This window comes from Gracilinanus agilis, chromosome 4, assembly GCF_016433145.1.
Source record: "Gracilinanus agilis isolate LMUSP501 chromosome 4, AgileGrace, whole genome shotgun sequence".
Classification (NCBI taxonomy): Eukaryota; Metazoa; Chordata; class Mammalia; order Didelphimorphia; family Didelphidae; genus Gracilinanus; species Gracilinanus agilis.
In genome coordinates this window covers 104,961,314-104,981,315 of record NC_058133.1, presented here as the reverse complement: position 1 = coordinate 104,981,315, position 20,002 = coordinate 104,961,314, and the positions used below count along the sequence as shown (strand labels likewise).

General features: G+C 38.7%; 1 protein-coding gene across 3 annotated transcripts in view; it reads left to right on the top strand.

Moving 5' to 3' along the window:
* KDM5B (lysine demethylase 5B) overlaps positions 1 to 12,805 on the top strand; it is a 71,858-nt gene extending 59,053 nt beyond the window's left edge. For all 3 annotated transcript variants that reach the window (XM_044676354.1, XM_044676353.1, XM_044676356.1), the window contains 7 exons: positions 1,449 to 1,628; positions 2,904 to 3,062; positions 5,542 to 6,027; positions 7,460 to 7,571; positions 8,051 to 8,205; positions 10,124 to 10,444; positions 10,990 to 12,805. In XM_044676354.1, the coding sequence (XP_044532289.1) occupies positions 1,449 to 1,628; positions 2,904 to 3,062; positions 5,542 to 6,027; positions 7,460 to 7,571; positions 8,051 to 8,205; positions 10,124 to 10,444; positions 10,990 to 11,127 (1,551 nt within the window). In that variant the 3' untranslated portion in view covers positions 11,128 to 12,805. The remainder of the gene's footprint in view (positions 1 to 1,448; positions 1,629 to 2,903; positions 3,063 to 5,541; positions 6,028 to 7,459; positions 7,572 to 8,050; positions 8,206 to 10,123; positions 10,445 to 10,989) is intronic.
* The last annotated feature ends 7,197 nt before the right edge of the window (positions 12,806 to 20,002 follow it).

Here is a 20,002-nt window from a genome sequence, read left to right as displayed (position 1 = left end):
AGTCCAAATTCTCTGTGATGTCACCCAAAATATTCTGTTGATTGCAAAATACATTTTTCATCACTGGGGACCCTGTAAATGACTGATTATAAAGGGAAGCAACACAGTCTTATCCTAAGGTCATTGGTTTCATTCATGGAAGGCTTTTGAATGACACAAACAAGAAGCTATAATGTGTTCAATTGAGTTGAATTTGTTATTATGGAGAGGATACAATGCCAAGTGATAGGAGCGTGATGATTACATTTATTTCATAGAGCTTCTTTAGAAAAAATGTTTTTGTTGCTGTCCCCTGTTTTTATACCATCATAATTAAATTCAGTTTATCTCCCCTTCCCTTTCCAAAAAAACATTCTGTTTAACTAATAATCTATTTTGAAGACATAGCCGGCACAACTGATCAGTACGCTGAAAGTCTGAAAACATGTGCAGTGTGTTTAGACTGATCTGTATAAATATGTATATTTATATATATATGCATATGTATAAATTCTTTTGCCAAGATTACCTTTCTAGTTATTAAGATTTAATGGCAAAATGCTTCTTTTCAGAAAGTATGCTAAAGATCTGTGAAGCATATGCAAATTGTCTTATCCTGTGGACTCTTGCTGGATGGGACAAGTATGAGCTAACAATTTCTCCAAGGGTGATTAAGGCAAAAACATTGTCTGATATTATGTCCCAGGTGATGGAAACTGCTCTTAAATCATTATTTTCAGGGATGTGACTCAAAGATGTAGCAATAAAAATTGTTTTTATTTTTATTTTCAGTGTAGGTTATTTGTTGCACTAGAAAGATTAGACCAAATGCTTCACTTTTTAGAAATTAAAAATCTCTTGTTATATCTCTTTAAATTATTCACGTTAGCATAAGAAGAGATCTGAGGCAGCAAGGCAGCATAGTGGATAATGTGCTGGCTGTGGAGTCAGGGAGACAGACCCAAATTCAAATTTGGTTTTAGTCTCTTACCAGCTTCTCTGACCTGGATAGGTCACTCAACCCTGTTTGCCTCAGTTTCCTCATCTGTCAGATGACCTAGAGAAGGAAATGACAGATCACTCTGTTGCCTTTGCCAAGAAAAGCTCCAATAGAGACACAAAGTTGAATATGCCTGAAACAACTGAACCACAAACATGATGACCTCAAATTGGAGGATGGGAGGGATAAGTCATGAACAGATTGAAATTACTCAGTAGCAACAACAATGAGAAGAGAATTACTAAATAGATGGGGGGGAGTTGGAATTGAATAAATAAAACACAAGCCATATTCCATCTCTCAAAGACAAGTTATTACAATTCAGTCTCTTTGCCTTCAGTTTCTTTGTCCCTTTTATTTCACTGTTGAAGTGTCATGTTTTTTCCCAGTCAGAAGAATAAATTGAGAAATCAAATTCTTGAGTAAAACTCTTGTGTTTTAATGTCAGTTATTTTCTTGATTATATTAGGCTGGAGGAAGAGTGCCAGTGTTAGAAACACTAATGGAGCTTGTTTCACGTGGCCGATCCATCCCTGTACATCTGAATTCTTTGCCAAGACTAGAGTCCTTAGTTGCTGAGGTTCAGGCTTGGAAAGAATGTGCAGCCAATACCTTTTTGATGGAAAATTCTCCATACTCACTCTTGGAGGTAAGATACTTGAAACTAGCCAACCCTGTGTCTCTCCTGGTTCAATAAAGTATTACCATTCAAAGATAAAGTTAACATTACTGACCTGTATCCTGAGGTGCTTTTTTTCTAGTAGGGATGTTGAATTTACACTAAACTTCCCAAATTATCATTTTACATGAACTTGCTAATAATAAGCAAGTCTGGGATAACCGTTTTTTCACTAAGATAGTACTTTATTCTTCCTTTAAATCTAATTGACCTGTAGTCATTAGATCTTCAGCTTGACATTGTTCTAGTAGTAATAGTAGTACTTGTGCTACCTTCTCCAGAAAATCAGAAAATGCCTATGCTTTAGTTTTTCCAGATTGCTATATATATATATTATAGATTCTTTATTTTCCTTGCAATTGATTTTCGTCCAAAACTGATTTCATTTGTATAGAGAATTCCTGGTCAGTAGATTTCATCTGCCTTTTTGAACTGGAAACTATTTTCCAGCTGCTGCAATCTTAATAGAGAGTTAGTTGCCATGGCTACTGAGTTTTTTTTTTTTTTTTTTTTTTTAAAACTTGCCCAGGTTTGCATGTGTTTGCAGGTGAGACTTGCAGTCAAGTTTTTTTGACTTTGTGACTTTCTACTGTCATGCTCATTGTTATTCTTATTAATAAAAATGTTTGGTTTTGGGTGTTTTGTCAGGGGAGGCAGAGGAAACATTTAGTTTTATAATTTTGATAATTATTAAATTTTAATTTCTCATTTCTAAGCTATTACCTCATTCAGATCCATTGCAGGCTTCTTTTTCCAAGTAACCAACTATCCTTAACTAATTAATGAGTTAATCAAAATATTTTTTGAAGTTCATTAAATCAGGTCACTGGCCCTAGACCCCCTCCTCTAAGAAACTTTAGGTATTATACTTTTTAGACATTATCTGACCAGAAAGCCTGTGGGCTTCTTGTCTCTCATTTAACAATTTTTTTGGGGATAGGAGGAGGGTGGTGGCCTCATCATGAGGCCACTTGGGTAAAACATATTATGGACTTTTTTGCGTCATAAAGTTTTTGCAAATCATTGAAATAAATGCTAACTTTTAGTTAGAGGTACAAGTGAAGACAATTTTTTCCCCCCATCCAAGATTACTGCCCCTCCCCGAAATCTATTCACAGATGTCTTGGTGGATCATAGACCCTTCAATAAGAACTCTAGTCCAGACTTAGGCCTTTAACTCTGTGCTTCATTCTGTGTCTCCTTGAATGATAGTTGAATGTTGAAACTTTTTGTTGCTTATATTAGGTTCTTTGTCCCCGATGTGATGTGGGTACAATGGGGCTGAAGAGAAAGCAGAGAAAGTTAAAGGAACCTATTCCAAGTGGAAAGAAGAGGAGCACAAGACTGGAGAGTCTGAGTGACCTTGAAAGAGCTTTGACTGAAAGTAAAGAGACAGCTTCAGCAGTATGTATTTCTTCTTAACCTAGTTTATCCATTTGTTATTATTTTTTTAGTATTGTTAAAGCACTGTCTTATTTTATATCACAATCATTTCTGAATCTTCCCAGGCAATAGTGACCTTTCCGCATAACAAAGTATTGCTCCAAACTGACCAAACATCATGATTGATATCTTTTTTTTTAGGATTTTTTTTAACATTAATATTTATTTTTTAGAAAAGTTTTAACATGGTTACATAATTCATGCTCTTACTTTCTCCTTCAACCCCTCCCCCATGACTGATATACATTTCCACTGGTTTTAACATGTGTTATTGATCAAGACCTGTTTCCAAATTGTTGATAGTTGCATTGGTGTGGTAGTTTTGAGTCTACATCCCCAATCATGTCCACCTCAAACCATGTGTTCAAGCAGTTGTTTTTCTTCTGTTTCCACTTCTGTAGTTCTTCCTCTGAATGTGGGTAGCGTTCTTTTCCATAAATCCCTCAGAATTGTCCTGGGTCATTGCATTGCTGCTAGTACAGAAGTCCATTACATTCTATTTTACCACAGTGTATCGGTGTCTGTGTACAATGTTCTTCTGGCTCTGCTCCTTTTGCTCTGCATTAATTCCTGGAGGTCTTTCCAGTTCACATGGAATTCTTCCAGTTTATTATTCCTTTGAGCACAATAGTATTCCATCACCAGCATATACCACAATTTGTTCAGCCATTCCCCAATTGAAGTACATAACCTCATTTTCCAGTTTTTTGCCACCACAAAAAGTGCGGCTATAAATATTTTCATACAAGTCTTTATCTATGATCTCTTTGGGATACAAACCCAACAATGGTATGGCTGGATCAAAGGGTAGGCAGTGTTTTATAGCCCTTTGAGCATAGTTCCAGATTGCCAGCTAGAATGGTTGGATCAATTCACAACTCCACCAGCAATGCATTAATGTCCCAATTTTGCCACATCCCCTCCAGCATTCATTACTCTCCCCTTCTTTCATTTTAGCCAATCTGCTAGGTGTGAGGTGATACCTCAGAGTTTTGATTTGCATTTCTCTAATTATTAGATATTTAGAACACTTTCTCATGTGCTTATTGATACTTTTGATTTCTTTATCTGAAAAATGCCTATTCATGTCTCTTGCCCATTTATCAATTGGGGAATGGCTTGATTTTTTTATCTTGACTTACATCTTAAGGTGACTTACCACACCATAGTTCTCTACTTTTCCATGAAAGGATTTTATCTCCTATAGGGCTGTTGGTAGGAGGAAGAGAGTGTTTGTAAGGTACTTTGGAAAATGTGTTATGGATATGCGCTCCAAATTATGTTGTCATTGCAAAACATGGTTTGGATTTGAGTCACTTACGTTGGCAACTTTGTGATTCTAATGATATATTAAATGCTAACTTCAAATTTCCATTCTATCACTTCTTTAGAGACACATTGTACACTTACCCTTTCTATTCCATAAATGAACTGAAATCTGATTCATTAACCTGGTAATTCATTTAATCACCTAGTGTATAGTTTGTCTTAGTTTCAGGAGTGGCTGTAGGCGTTGGAATCTTGTGCATTGTGCTGATTTACATTGTGAAGGGATACTGTATGTAAATTGCGTACTGGATAATCCTGAAGAAGATAGACCCCAGAGGCTATTATATCTTTATTTTGGGGTCAGATTTTCTAGGACAAGAAGAGTTAAAAAAAATTAAAACATTTTTTTCTTTCAAAAGTACCATAGTTGTCATCTTTAAGCAGAGAGGAAAACCTGTTTTTTAAATCATAGCTCATAATGGGCAATAAGGGCTCAGAGAGATAACTAGCTAGCAACATAAAGTTTTAGTGTTTTATTTTTTTAATCAGTGGAATGGATTTACTTAGTAGTTGGGATTTTCCTATAATTTGGGAGTTCTTTTAAGTGTGAACATCATAAAGGGAGGATTGAAATATTGTGATTGAAGTTGGCCCAAAAAAAAAAATGTACCACTAAGCTAATTTGTACTGAGCAAGGAAAACAAATTTCAACCTTCCTTTATTTTTATTGCTTTTGGATAGTGAGGGATGGGAAAAAGAATTGGTTAAAATTAATTTAACTTAATGTTTGAAGAGAGTCATTTCATTAACTACAAATTATAAGGACATGTAGAACAAGTGACATAAGAGTTCCTAAAAGCTCACTATCTAAAACAGATGCATAGGACAGATGAAACCTTTATAACGATTTAAGAGTTATAAATACTAGCATTTTACATTAACTTAGTATTTGTGGGTTTATGGTAAAGACTACGAAGAAATATACTTTTGAAAAAAGTTATGTTGGAGGATTTGGAGATTTTTAGAAGGGGAAGAAGTCAGAGGAAATAAATTTTGTGAGAAGTAACAAAATAGAAATCTCCCAGGATCATCAGACCTTTGCAGGTAGGGGTTTGGGGATCAGGAATCTCCCTGCAATGACATTAAAACTTAAGTTGTAATCTCCTTGCAGATGGCAACACTTGGTGAAGCCCGGCTTAAGGAAATGGAGGCCTTGCAGTCCCTGAGAGCAGCTAATGAAGGGAAACTTCTGTCACCCAACCAAGACTTGGAGATCAAAATCTGTTTATGTCAGAAAGCCCCAGCTGCACCTATGATTCAGTGTGAACTCTGCCGAGATGCCTTCCACACGGGCTGTGTGGCTGTGCCCAGTATTTTGCAAGGTCCCCGCGTCTGGCTCTGTCCCTATTGTCGGAGATCTGAGAAGCCTCCATTAGAGAAAATTCTGCCCCTTTTGGCCTCCCTTCAGCGTATCCGTGTTCGCCTTCCTGAAGGAGATGCTCTTCGATATATGATTGAAAGAACCGTGAACTGGCAGCATAGAGCACAGCAGATGCTTTCTTCAGGGAGCCTAAAATTGGTACTAGACCGAGTTGGGTCAGGACTGTTGTACAGCAGATGGCAGGCCTCAGCAGGCCAGGTGCCAGAGACAAATAAGGTAGGCTCAAACTTGGGTTTTCAGAATCTGGCAAGCCCTTATGATTTATATACATGTTGCTGAGGTGCTCCTCCAACTAATGGAGCATCATCTTCGGTATCACTTGTATGTTGTGTGTGCCACTGCTGTCTTCTCAGAGAACTGTTTTCTTAGAACTTTATTTTGTCTCTGTTTTGAAGCATTTGCTCATCCATGTTGTTGTGGATTCATCTCTTTCTATAATGCAGTCTTCCATAGACTGATGACTCTTCTCTGTTTACTTAGAGCAGTCTCAAGTTTTCCACTAGTGAATAGTAAATTAGTTTGTATAGAAATCCATTTGTCTATATACCTTTACTGTTTATACAGTATTTCTCATTTTAAAGTAATTTCTTAGACTTTATAGCTTCTTCAAGTAGAATGGAAAGAAGCTTCTGCTATATTCTGTTCTTTTTTTTCAAATAGATTTTTATACTTTTCCAGAATTTCTTTCCTATCCCTCCCTTTTTCTCCTCCTAGGGAACCATTCCTTAAAGACAAAAATACATATTGGTGCTATTTGTCTCATCCATTTATCTGAGAACAAAGGTGAATTCAGCATAACATTTGATGCTGTCTGGTGGCATTTTGATTAAAGCACTACACTAAATCACTTGGGATAGGAAGGTGTTTTCTTTCCTATTTCATTCCTATACATACATATAAATACATTATATTCCTAGTAAAAAATAGTAGATTTAAAAGGAAACTGAAGTTGGACTACTTTTCTAGTCTCTCTTTTGCCAGTTAAAACTTTAAAGTTTTCTCCAGTCATTTGAACAAAGATGAATTTGTGTCCTTTCCCTGACTATTTCCCTTGACCACTCTATTCCCTGGATTTCTCTTTAATTCCTTGGGAATAGACCAAGAGTTTATATTTTTACAAGTAAAAAAGATTGTATCTGTGGGACCTCGAAGTTATTTATTTTTATTCCACGTCCTTGGCTATGATTCCTTCAGGATCAGTGTTCTAAAATAGTTTCTAAAATCTTTTATTAAAGCTTATGTTCATTATGTCCCTCAGTAAATCTTAACTATTACCGTGGCAAATTAGCATTTTTAATCGACCGTGTTAGTTTATACACAGTAAGAGTTCATTAATTTGAATCTGCCCCCTAAAGAAAAATGATCCTTTGTTTTGACAGTATAACTGTTGTCAAGGTAGTCCTCCTGTAAAACTGGTTTCAGTAAAGCCTGGAAGATTAAAGCCTTAATCCCTTTAGTAATTAGCCTATTTACTTAGATTCAAAGAGGCAGATGATGATCCTGATAAGTGCCAGTCAGTTTGGGGGCAATCAAGCCATTGCAGCTCCTTTTGTCAATTTGACAACCTGATCCAGCTCCATCACTGGGCCTATAAGAAATTATTTCTATGCTAGGAAAGTCTTGTTACAAAATGTTTTCCTCCTATTAGGTTTCACAGACAATTGGTGCAATGTCCTTTTCTCTGCCCCATGACTGGGACAACAGAACCTCCTACTTACATTCTCCCTTTTCAACTGGACGAAGTTGCATCCCCCTCCATGGTTTGTATACTCCCGTTCATTTTGGGGTTTGGGATAGAGGAGTTACAAGAAATTCTTTTTAATTTTTCAACTGCTATTAATCAGTGATCTAATTAAAAAGCCATTACCTGTTTCATTTTAGAGTCATAACTAAAAGTTTATTGGTCCATTTAGAAATGCAAAGGAGTTCTGGGTGGAAAAAGCTTTTTATTCTTTTTGGAATGTTGTTATGGTTAATTTGTGATCACAACTACACTGGATCTCCACTTTCCAAAATGATGGGTTAATTTTCCAAATGTCTGGGGCACTTCCACAAACAGATTAGTATCTATTAATAGCTTGGCTTCTTTACTAGTTCTAGTTTTGCAGGTTTGGGACTATCAGCTTCCTTGTATTAAAGGACTAATGTGAAGCTGTAGCATTTTGTCCTTTATGAAGGAAGTTTTAGAGGAAAAATGAAGAATAAGATAAAGAGATTTATTTGCTCTGATCTTTTATAGGTATCAATCCTGATGTGGATGAGTTGCTAACAGAAGCCCAGTTACTTCAGGTGTCTCTGCCTGAGATTCAGGAAATCTACCAGACTTTACTCACCAAGCCAAGCCCGACTCAGCATCCTGACCGAGGTTCACCTGTTGGACTCACCAGTGAGAAGGCAGGTATCAGGTTCAGAACTGAAGACAGGGGGTTTAGGCTGTATATCATTCACCCTTATTGTAACTAGTAGAGTTGTCTTATTGGATTACAAGGAGAAGGACTTCCATGAATTGGGAGTTGGGCTATAAGGTGAAGGCCAGGAGTGTTGTTTGGAGCCAGCTCAGGACTTAACAGTTGACTCAGTTTGTGGCTTGAAACCCATCTTCTAACTGGCTGGGCCTGAATACTGTGTGTGTGTGTCTTTCTGTCCGTCTGTCTCTTTCCCTCCTTCCCTCTCCCTCTCTTCATGTGTATAATTTGAACAAGATATGTAGCCCATTTGTGGCTGAATGTAGTTATGTGAACTTGTTTTTCATTTTCCTAGTTCATCTTGAATCTGTAATTAAGACTAGACTAGGGGTTCTTTTCACAATCTGGTGACTACTCAAGGACCCATAGTCAGACTAATGTTTTTAAGCAATTAAAGGAAATACTATAGTTTGGTTAGAGTTTAGCTAAAATTGAGGGGGTTTTTTTTCTTCCCAAGTTTGCAGGCCCACCCTAGGATTCTCTCCATGGACCCTGGATTAAGAACCCCTGGGCTAGACTATTTTTCTGGAGGGCTGATTCAAATGAAGTTGCCTTTTCTATACACTCTACAGCTTTGTTAGAAGAGAGATGTTCCTTTCAGTTGTTATATAGAAAGTGTTTTTATCCTATTAATGAACTGATCTCAGTACTCAGTAGTCAATTTTAGCCCCTATTCCCTCTAGAGCTTCCAAGTAAAAAGGAATACTTGTTAGAATGGACAACCAGTATGGTGATCTTGAGAGATCGGTAGAGGATGGAGCCTGGGGGAGATTGGAGATAAAAAGCATATACCATGTTGGTTCATTTATAGAAGAATATTTCCCCCTCAGATCTTTAGACATGAAATCTATTATGATTGCAGTTAAATGCAAAATTATATTTTTTCTGTCAAAGGGATTTGATTTTTGAGGTTCAACTACTGAATCTCATGACTTCAGGCAAATCTGAGATGAGAAGTTGAAGAGAGAAGGTGGCAGGTTGCAGATTGCTTTGGTGTAGAGCAGTGGTTCCCAAATTTTTTTGGCCTACCACCCCCTTTCCAGAAAAAATATTACTTAGCGCCCCTTGGAAATTATGAAACTATTTATTGAACTCAGAATAGAATGTAATACAAAAAAAGTGTGGCCATCACTGCTCTCCTGGATCACTGCAGCACCCACCAGCAGGTGGTAGCGCCCACTTTGGGAATTACTTGGTGTAGAGTATTTTCTCATCCATGAATTCCTTCTATCATTGAAAACACAGAGATGAGACTTTGGCTGTAACATCTGTAGTCTAAAGAAGGGATAAATGTGCATATTTAGACAAAATAATTACCAGATCTACTTTTTTTTTTTTAACCCTTACCTTCTGTCTTAGAGTCAATACTGTGTATTGGCTCCAAGGCAGAAGAGTGGTAAGGGTAGGCAATGGGGGGGTCAAGTGACTTGCCCAAGGTCACACAGCTGGGAAGTGTCTGAGGCCGGATTTGAACTTAGGACCTCCCATCTCTAGTTCTGGCTCTCAATCCACTGAGCTACCCAGCTGCCCCCCCAGATCTACTTTTAAGATGGCATTTTCTTAACAGCATTCTTTTGATTATTCAGGAATTTTAACCTAACTCTTTCTTGGTCTGACATCTTTTCCTTTGATTTAGTCATTTCTTAAGCATCTCTGGTCAATTCAGACTACCCTGATGTATTAGGGTGTAGGTTAAAATATTTTTAAGACAGGTTTGGGTTTTACTTGTGGATTTCTAATATACATGTTCTTTTTAGCTGTAATAGTTTCTTTTATTTTAGTACAAATATCAAAGAGGATTAGTTGTGAAATTGTGTAAAGCTTACCTTGACTTCACATTTTTCCAGAATGACTGTTGCCGAGGGAAGCGAGATGGAACTGGAAATCTTGAAAGAAAATTGAAGAGACGATTGGAAAGAGAGGGTTCATCTATCGAACGACGGGAACGAATTAAAAAAACGCGGACCCCTAAAAAGAAGAAAATCAAACTGAGCCACTCCAAGGACATGAACAATCTCAAGCAAGAGAAAGAACGGAGCTACGACCTGGCCCGTCCCACTGAAACTCAGTCCCTGCCCTCAGATACATCTTATTCGGAACAAGAGGACTCTGAGGATGAAGATGCCATCTGCCCTGCTGTGAGCTGCCTACAGCCAGAAGGAGATGAGGTCAGTGAGGTTTGGGCCATAGAGGACGTGCTACCTACCCCCTAACTCAGAAACCCTGTAAGCTAGACCTCGCTGGGTCTCTCTCTCTTCTGCTTATCTGCTTTGAGCTGATCGAAGTCGATGGCTCCTCCCTACCCCTACTGATTTCTCTGCTCTTACCATCGTTAACTGGGTCTCCTCCCTTTTCTCGAAGAAACTCTCGCTCTTCCCTTTTTTCCTTTTCTTGCCTCCTCTTCCAGCTTTCACCATCCAGGTGCTCAGAAGGTGGGAGGGATGCTGTCGTATTGCTTTTTTAATGCTTACCCACCAGAGGGAAGTGCTGTCTAACCCCAAAGCAGTCACCACTTGAAGAATGGCTTTGACTTGGTGGTTCTGGCTAGTGGTCCAGCTACAGTACATCTGGCTTAACTGTTGTGCCAGAGAATGGGATATTGGCGGGTTAGTTAGAAACAGTCTAGATCTCCTGAAAATGGCCCGCTGGCCCGCCCAGTTTTGAAACTCATTTTCCCCTCTGAAAATCCCATCTCCCTGCTCTTTGTAACTAGGTGGACTGGGTCCAGTGTGATGGCAGCTGCAATCAGTGGTTTCATCAGGTCTGTGTTGGTGTTTCTCCAGAGATGGCAGAGAAGGAAGACTACATCTGTGTGCGCTGTACTGTGAAGGACGCACCGAACCGAAAGTAAAAAAAACAAAACAATACAAAAACAAATCCCCCACTTATGTAATTCAGGACTCCGAGAAGATTTCTGCAATTTCTCAGCAAAGCTGCAGGACTGGTATTAGTGCCAGCCTGTAAACGGTGCTATTTCTATTCTTCATGGGATCATTTTTCCAGAACTGTTTGAAAAAAAAAAAAGAAAAAAAGAAAAAACTAACAAAAAAATTTTTTTTGACACTTTTTGTATTTTTCCCTTAAGAGCTGTTTGTGGTTGTTGAGGTCTGAAATGCTGACTGTTTTTTGCAGGGGTTTCCACCAATTTAGAAGGCAGTGAAGCTTGCACCTTTTCATGGACAGCATTAAAGTCATACCTCTGTCTGGGATTTACCGGCTTAAGAGTCCAGCTTGGCTTCAGTGCCCAGAATGGCACCAGAAATTCCAGTAAATCCTCTTTTGAGGAATCTCTCCTGTTTACTCTGTTACCATTTGGGGGGAACTTTTGGTTTTTCACTTTGGGGTTTTTGTTTTTGTTTTGCTCTGCTCTTCAACTCCCACCTCTCCCCATTCTCCTCCTCCCCATAGATTAGGTTTATTTATCTGAGCAATAACTTCTATGTCTGGTTTCAGTGGCTGGAATTAAAAACGTTCTGAAAAGTGTGTTGGTGCTTTAGCATTGGGTTGATGTTTGGGATACAGACGTTTTAGGCTCTAGTGTCACTGATGGACTAGCGATGTAGAAGGGAGACAGCTCTGTAAGTAATTGCCACAGCTGTATTTTGGCTTTTTCTTTTTTTTTTTTCCTTTTTTTTTTTTTCTCCTGGGGAGGGGGGTAGCTTGTATCAACTGTTGCAGTTTATATTGTGGAATAAATCCTTGGTTATGATATATTAGTAAATCTTGGTTATTCAGAGCCCTTAGTAATGCAGTTTCTCTTAAACTTTTTTTTCTTCAGCTTCCCTTGCTTCGTCCCAGTTAGGCTGCTGTAAAATAAGCTCCAACTTGCAGGGGCTAGAGATGGATTTCTTCTGGTGTGCCGTCCCCTGCCTTCTGTTCTATTGTTGCAGCTGCTTGCGCCTGCAACCCCTTTTCCCGTTTCCCCCAACCTCCTGTTGTGGCTCATACTCTACAGGGAACAGAACCTGTTCTTGAAAGCCATAATGTTTATAGGCTTTCTCAGAATGTTGAAACCATGCCTAATCTGCAGCTTGGTCCCATTTGATGAATTTATTTCAATTGTATTTACTAAAGTGAAGATGAAAACTAGCATCTTAAGAATCAGAGGTCAGGACACAATCCAAAGGGATTTCTTCTTCACAGACCTAGAGAAGTGAGCATTAAAGAAGAGTTTAGTTTCCATGGGGTTAAACACTTACAAGGTGGGAGCAGTTGCCTTCTTATTTGTTTTTCCTCCTCACCCTCAGTTCAGATCACCTGTCCTGGGGAGTAGGGGCTTCTTTCATTATTCCCCTCTAATAGCTCCTTTAAAGGGTCTGTTTTACAGTGGTGATCACTGACAAACAGAACAAGCTCTCTTGCTTATTTTCTCATTTTTCAGCCATAAACCTGAAGAAGGGTTAGAACTTAGTGGGTTTTCAAAAAACAAAAACAAAAACACCCTAGCAGTTTGTGATGTAGTGGAGATTAAAATGTACTAGCCCTAGCCCCCTTATGCAATTTAAATAATTAAATCTCTCTATGAATAACTCTTAGTTGTCTGCAGTTTTGATGCAGATCCTGTGATGTCTCTCCTTGTTTGGGGGTCCTGGGTTTAGAAAGTAACCTGATCAACAGAGCACCATCTAAAATAGTTTGTGTTTTTGGCTCTCAAATTTCCAAGGTCTGAAAATGTCTCTCTAGTCAGAATGTCAGCTATCAATGAAGTCACTACCAAGACTGCAAAGCCAAGAGGATTCTGCATCCTGATAATGGGCTTGATGGGTCCTTGTCTTTCAAAAGGCTCTGAGCAGTGAGCATTCTCTCATTCCATTAGGGGTGTTTTAATGAGAAGAAAGATTTTGGGGCACTAAGACAAGGAGCCACCTGGGATGTCTATTAGATAGTCTACACAGAAGCTCTGAGGTTTGTTATTACTCAAATTAGAAAATCATAGAATCATAGTTTTGGAGTGAGACGGGGGACCATGGACATTATTTAGGCAAATCCCTCATTTTACACTTGAGTAAACTAAGGCTTAAGTAGATTCAGTGACTTAAATAAGATCACAGTCATTCATATTACGCATCAGAGGCAAAATTTGAACTCGATTCCTGCTCATGTGGCACCATTATAGAATAGAATTCTCCCTATCTGATACAGTTTTAAAGGTGGAAGGGACCTGAGACCTTAGGTTGGCTTTGAGGGAAAAATGCTGACTATGGACTCAGAGGACCTGGGTTTGAATCCTGGATCCATCCTTTTACTTCCTTGACTTCCAGTTTCCCTAGGATAGCATTGAATTAATGATCTCAAGATCCCTTGTAACTTTAAATCCACGAACCTCATTCAAGTTCTTGTACGAAACATTGTGTGTTTCTGTGGCACTCTGGATTTTTTAACTCCATTTTTGGAATACATCTCTATGGGAGAGTTCTTTAAGGCTAGTTTCATCTGTTATACCCGGGTCCTCTAGTCTTTGGGGAGACTGTACTGGTAAGTGGTTTCTATACTCACTATTGAGATTCAAGTTCCCAGCCAGAAACTTCCTGTATATAGCATTGGTCAGGGGTTTGCCCACTTGTTTTCCGGTTTGGACTGGAAGATTCCAATATTCAGATGCTAAACCTTAAGCTCACTTTAGTTGGCTGAGAGGTCTCAAATACTTACCTTTTTACTCATCTTTTCAAGTGCATATGGACAGTGAGATTATCTCTTTGATTAGGATGTGGTGAAGCCCTTCTCGTCTTAGTGTCATCATGATTAGAGCCTGATTTATCATTGACAAATCAAAACATTTTAATGTTATTACAGTTGAATGGGATCATTCAGATCATTCAGATCAGTATCATTCAGATGTTTAGTGAACATCAATTATATACAAGGCAACAATGATGACAAACTATCTTTCCAAAGCTCTTTTATATTTAATCCCAGTGCAGGTAAACTGCTAGATACTGAAGGTCTCTGCTCTACCACCAGAAGCGTACAAGAATAACAACAATATTTAAACATATAAGCAATATAGACACTATTCCAAAATATAATTTTACATATATGATGCATGTGTCTTGATAGCCCCTGGTCTAGCCTATATTTGTCATGTAACTTAAGGAATCTAAGACAAGATTTATGCCTCATATTGGTTTTTTGGAAGAAGAATAGGGGCAGCAATGAGGCTCCAACTGTGTCATTCCTGTGTAGTTTCAGCAGAATAGATTAATTTATGCCCTGGATGTTGTCACTAGGCTGCTCTAATTCCTGTCATTCAAAAGATTTTCTTCTCCAATACAGTTCTTGCTCTAGTTAGTGTGAAGTCTTCCGAGAGGGCCATATGGACCTTGCAAATAAATGGACTTTACTGACAGCTTGTCTGAAATGTTTACAAATTAAGTGCCTACTCTTTGAAGCAATGCTACCTTAACTTCTTTTTGAAATGTAATCTAAAGTATATGATCACAATTTTCAGATCCCTTTGTATCATGTCTGCATATAACTAGGGGTGCACCTTAATATTTGTAACCACATGATAGAACTTTCAAGACCGACAGTGGATTAGACATACTGCTTTCCCCATTATTTGTTTTAGATTAAATATGAGGCAAAGAATTCTGGTATTATGAATATCTCAGCCATCCTATTTCCTAGTTAACTTGCATTGTGTCTAAGTGCTTAAGATTATGGTGAAGTTACTTTATCAGTGACATGGGTGGAAGCAAAAAGAATTTTTTTTTTTGTAAGGACAGCCGGGCTCTTGGCACAGAGAAATGGTCAAGCTGCTCAATTATGTGTTTTTTTTTTTATCTCAAACTTTGTTCCCACTATAAAGAATGAGCTACAACTTGTGGATTTGGACAGAAGCTGGAGAGAAACACACACACACACACACACACACACACACACACACACACAGAAGCTGGAGAGAAACACACACACACACACACACACACACACACACACACACCCCTAATATTTTTTTTCTCTGATTCCTTGTAGAAAAATTCTGAGAGTAGAATTCTTGTAATCCGGTCCAGTCTAGTCCTTGTCCAACAGACAAAATTGATACCTGTCCCTGAAATCTGGCATTTTTTAAAAAATGATTTGATTATGTTACTAATAATCACAGTCTCCTGGGATGAAACAGCTTCAGAACCTTCTATTATCTGAGCCAGTGACCAATTACTATGATTCTCAATCAAGGAATCCCTTTTTGTGTTTACTCAAATTTTTATTTCTTTTAAGTGAACCCTTTTACACAGAATTATTTGGGAAGTTAGGAAGATATGGAGATTCCATTTCTCAGGTTCTAGACTGTTAAAGTTAAATTACAAACTCCTGGTTCTTAATTTCCATAGAGTTTATTAATGTTACTTGAAATAGATAGAGAGCATAGAGATAGAGGGAGATTAAAGCCTATTTCTAATCATGCCCCTCCATGAGGCTGTCTCTCTCAGCCACAGTCCTTCACTGCTGCCCATCCAAGGGAATAGAGAGTGAGCACTTCCTGGCACCCCTTTTATTTGTTTCCTTTGGCCTGACTTATACCCTTTAGTTCAGGGTCATGTCCCTAGGACTCCTCACCTGTGACCTCTGTTTGGAGCATTCACATGATGTCCAGTCACGCAGCGCAGGGATGCAGGTCAGATGACCCCAGGAGGAAGGGGATCCCTTTACACACATACCATAGGGCTAGAATTTTCTGTATCTAAGCAAATTTAATTCTGGCATTTCTTTTAACATCTGCATTAGATTATGTTCTACCTGAGCTTAGGTCCCCTGTTTATAAAGAACTTTGTTCTTTATAATTCCAGCACTGTAATTCCAGTGGTTAGCATATTGTAGAAAATAACCATTACTGTGTCAGACTCTATACTTACACTTTGTGTTCTTCTGGGAGGAAAGGACACAGCTTGCACACAGATAAATAAAAGAAAGAGGTAGAGTAGATCCTGAACAGCTAAAGGGATCTAGAAAGATTTCCTTCCTTTAGGAAGGGGCTACCTGAGTTGAGCCTTTGAGGAACCTGGTGACAAGGCAACAATTTTCTTAGCCACAATTCCTCAAGCTATTAACCATATTAAGTTCTTTAATAATCACCCCATAATTGTATCTTATATCCACAAATGTTTTTTTCTGGGCCTTAAACCCTGGAAATAAATGTTAAAGAATCTAATAGCTTAGCTGGATCTTAGCTTTCATAGATCTGGTGAACCTCTACTCTACCCAGACTGGAACAGTTTTCCATAACAGAAGTGAGAAATAATGGGGTTGTCAAAGGGGCCCTAGAGGTTTGGTTGTATTTAGTGGGAATGCTTCCAGGCTACCTTATTTTTTTATGTTCAGAATTGGCCTGAGTAACACTCATATGTTAGGTTTTGAGGGTCTGAATTTCTAAGCAGAGCTACCAGTAACCTAGTAACCTACTCTGGTTGTGAGATCAGGGAAAGGAAGGAACTTACCTTAGAAAAGGCCAAGACTCCTGGGGTATAATGATGGTGTCTCCTTTCATTATAACTGATGCTTACACACAGTCCCTAGGCTAAGGTACTGGTTTGTCTGGATTTGCATGGGATATAATAATGAGGAAAATGTAAGGATGATATAATAAGATAAGATACTCTGTTCTCATGTCTAATTAGAAAATGTGACTATTGAGTGAAGTATAGAAGGAAAATCTATTGCAGTTCTGGGGCTAGACAGCCTGGGACTTAATTATACTATCCAATAATACTTCCCTCTTTCTAATTTCTCCATTGCTGGTCACCCAAGTTACAACCTCCACTCTTATTTCCTCAAACCTGTGTTTCTTCTCTACCCTGCCACCCCCTCCCCAATCCAATTACTTGGTTGCTAGAAATGTTATGGGAGGTAGAATTGTCATTTCCCCTCTCATAGCCACCAGCCTAATTCATATCCTCATCACCCCTGACTGGTTTTGCCATAATTGCTGAATCCTAAGTTTGACTATAATGTTTTCCATATAAACTAGCGAGTTCCTCCTTCAATTCTTAGGCATTAAAATCCCTTCATATGCTACCCTTCCTTTCCAGACTAATTACATCTTACTCTTCATACTCCACTTTTCAGCCAAACTAACCTATTTGCCTTTCCTTGTATAAAATATCCCGTTTTCTGATATTGTCCCATTGCCATTTCCAAAGGCTGGAATGTTTGTTGCTTCTTAGAATCCCGGCTTGTTTAAAGGTTCAGCTCAAGTTTCACTTTCTCTACTAGGTCCTGTCTTGATTTCCTCACTTGCTAGTGTTCTTTTCCTTTCCCTTGAATTCTTTAATAAATTTATATTTTTATGCATTTATTTGTATATCTCTGTAATAGATTGTAAGCCCTTTGAGGATAGGATTATTTTTTTACTTCAAGTTTCTAACACAGTGCCTTGCATATATTATTTGCTTAATGAATGAAACAAGCTTTCTGATAAGGGTATGGATTTCAGAAACTGGGGCGTGGGGTGGGGTGGGTGGGAAAGTCATTTCAAAACTTTAGAGGAAATATCTAATACCCTTTGCTTTAAGGCATTGGAACATTTAACAATTCATACCAAAAGACTGTACAAGGACATACATACAAGGTGACCAACCAGGTGAGTAAATTCCAGTGAGTTAAGAGTAATTGAGGCCTTCAGAATGTTGGAAGATTCTATAGAGTGGAGCCTGCCTCAGAATAGAGAGATACCTGAAAAAAAAGGCAGCACCTCCATACTGACTACATTTTTTTCATCACTTTGACCTCCTGGTGAGCCATTTCTCTGGCCCTTTTGATTTGAGTCCCTTGTTCTTTTATCCAATTCCATCTTGCCTGGCCAGGCCTCAGCCCTTGGATTACTCTTACCATCCACTGTTTTTAATTAATGGAGCTGATAACCTTGGGAACTAGGCCTCTACAAATTTGTCACAGAAACTCAACTGGACCTGCAAACTGTAAGGCAGTTTGCATCTCCCTAATTCACTCTGCTACTTAACACAGCTGTGCTTCCAAATCTCATTTGTATAACTCCTTGTGGTACCTCCTCTTCTCCTGTCTCCTCCCACTTTAGATTGCCTTCTCGCTCTCTCCACCCATCTGAAATTAAGGTGACCTTTCTTGCCAAGGCTAATATCTCTGCTCATTCCATTCCTTCCCAGTCTTTTGTGTTCCCCAGCAAGATTGTTTCTGTCATCTCTCACTTTGTCTCTCCATGTCAACTGGCTATTTTCCGTCTACGAACTGTGCCTTCCCCCATCCTCAGAAAACCCTAACTTCATCTCCACTAGTTAATCTCTTGCCTTTTCTGCCCAAAGAGAGAATCTAATACAATAGGTCCCTCCACTTCTTGTACTCTCAACTCTAAATTTGGTATAATTAATATGAGATCAATGGCCTACTAGCTTTCCTTGACTTCTATGAAGTCTTTTGACACTGTTAATGACTCTTCTTTCATAATCTAAAGGTCTTTAAAACAACCTTATCTCCTCGCTTATGCTCCTCAGGCTGTACTGGATCTTCATCTAAGCCCTGTAACCCCAGACATCAGTTTTGAGTTTTACTCAATTGCAGCTGCTCCCTTGAATTCAGTTATGCCTCTATGCTGTTGATTCTCAAATCTAACCTTTTTGCTGACTTCCACACATACCCTCCCACACAGTTAATTATTTACATCACAAGCTCAATTTCTCTTAACCATTTTAAACTTCACATGTCCAAAATTAAACATTGATCATACTTTCCACTCAATTTCTCTCAGTTCACCAGGTCTCAGAACTTATGGCATTCTTCATTCTACCTGAGCCGATTTGTTGCCAGAGCCTATATATTTTGCCTTTGTAGTATTTCTTGTATACATCCTCTTCTCTGACACTATCAACTTGTTTCTGGGGCTTATCACCTCATACATATACTGTTGCAATAACCTGCTAGTGGATCTACATGCCTTGGAGTTTCCATTTCAGGTATTAGTTCCACTCTGCTGTCAAAAGTGCTCTTCTTGGGGGCAGCTAGGTAACTTATTGGATTGAGAACCAGATTCAGAGAGGCAAGGTACTGGTTTCTAATCTGGCCTTGACACTTCCTAGTTATGCGTCCCTGGGCAAATCTTAAACTTCCATTGCTTATCACATACCACTCTTCTGCCTTAGAACCAATACACGGTATTGATTCTAGGACTTGAAGGTAAGGGTTTAAGAAAAAAATTATCTTTTTAAAATGTAAGTCTGATATTGTCCATTGACCCCCTCCCCCCTCCATTCCCACCCCTGTCCCACCCCTATTACCACTGGGATCAAATATAAGATAAACAATCTATGTACCATGTACTTTGCTAAGTGCTAGGCAAATAAAACCAAAACCCTGCTCTCAAGGAACTCAAACTAATGTAGACTGTAGGCAAGCTATATACAGAATAAGAAATTAGTAAAAGGCACTAGAATTAAGAGGTGTTGGAGAGATTTTAAGTAAAAGATGGGATTTTAGTTGGGAGTACCTAATAGTGGGAAAGAGAAGGGAGAGCATTCCAGGCCTGGGCACTAGCCAGAGAAATCTAGAGTGGAAGGATAAGGAGTATCTTGTTTATGGCACATGGAAGAAGTCGGCACTTGAACAGGAGTTTTAGCACTGCCCCACCCACCTAAACCCTAGCACCAATACATTCCACTTTTAGACAATTCCAATCAGGTAGCTTTTCCCTCCCTCTTATCTAGTTTACTATTTGGAAACAAGTTATCCTTTCCACATATCCTTGATAATTTCCTTTC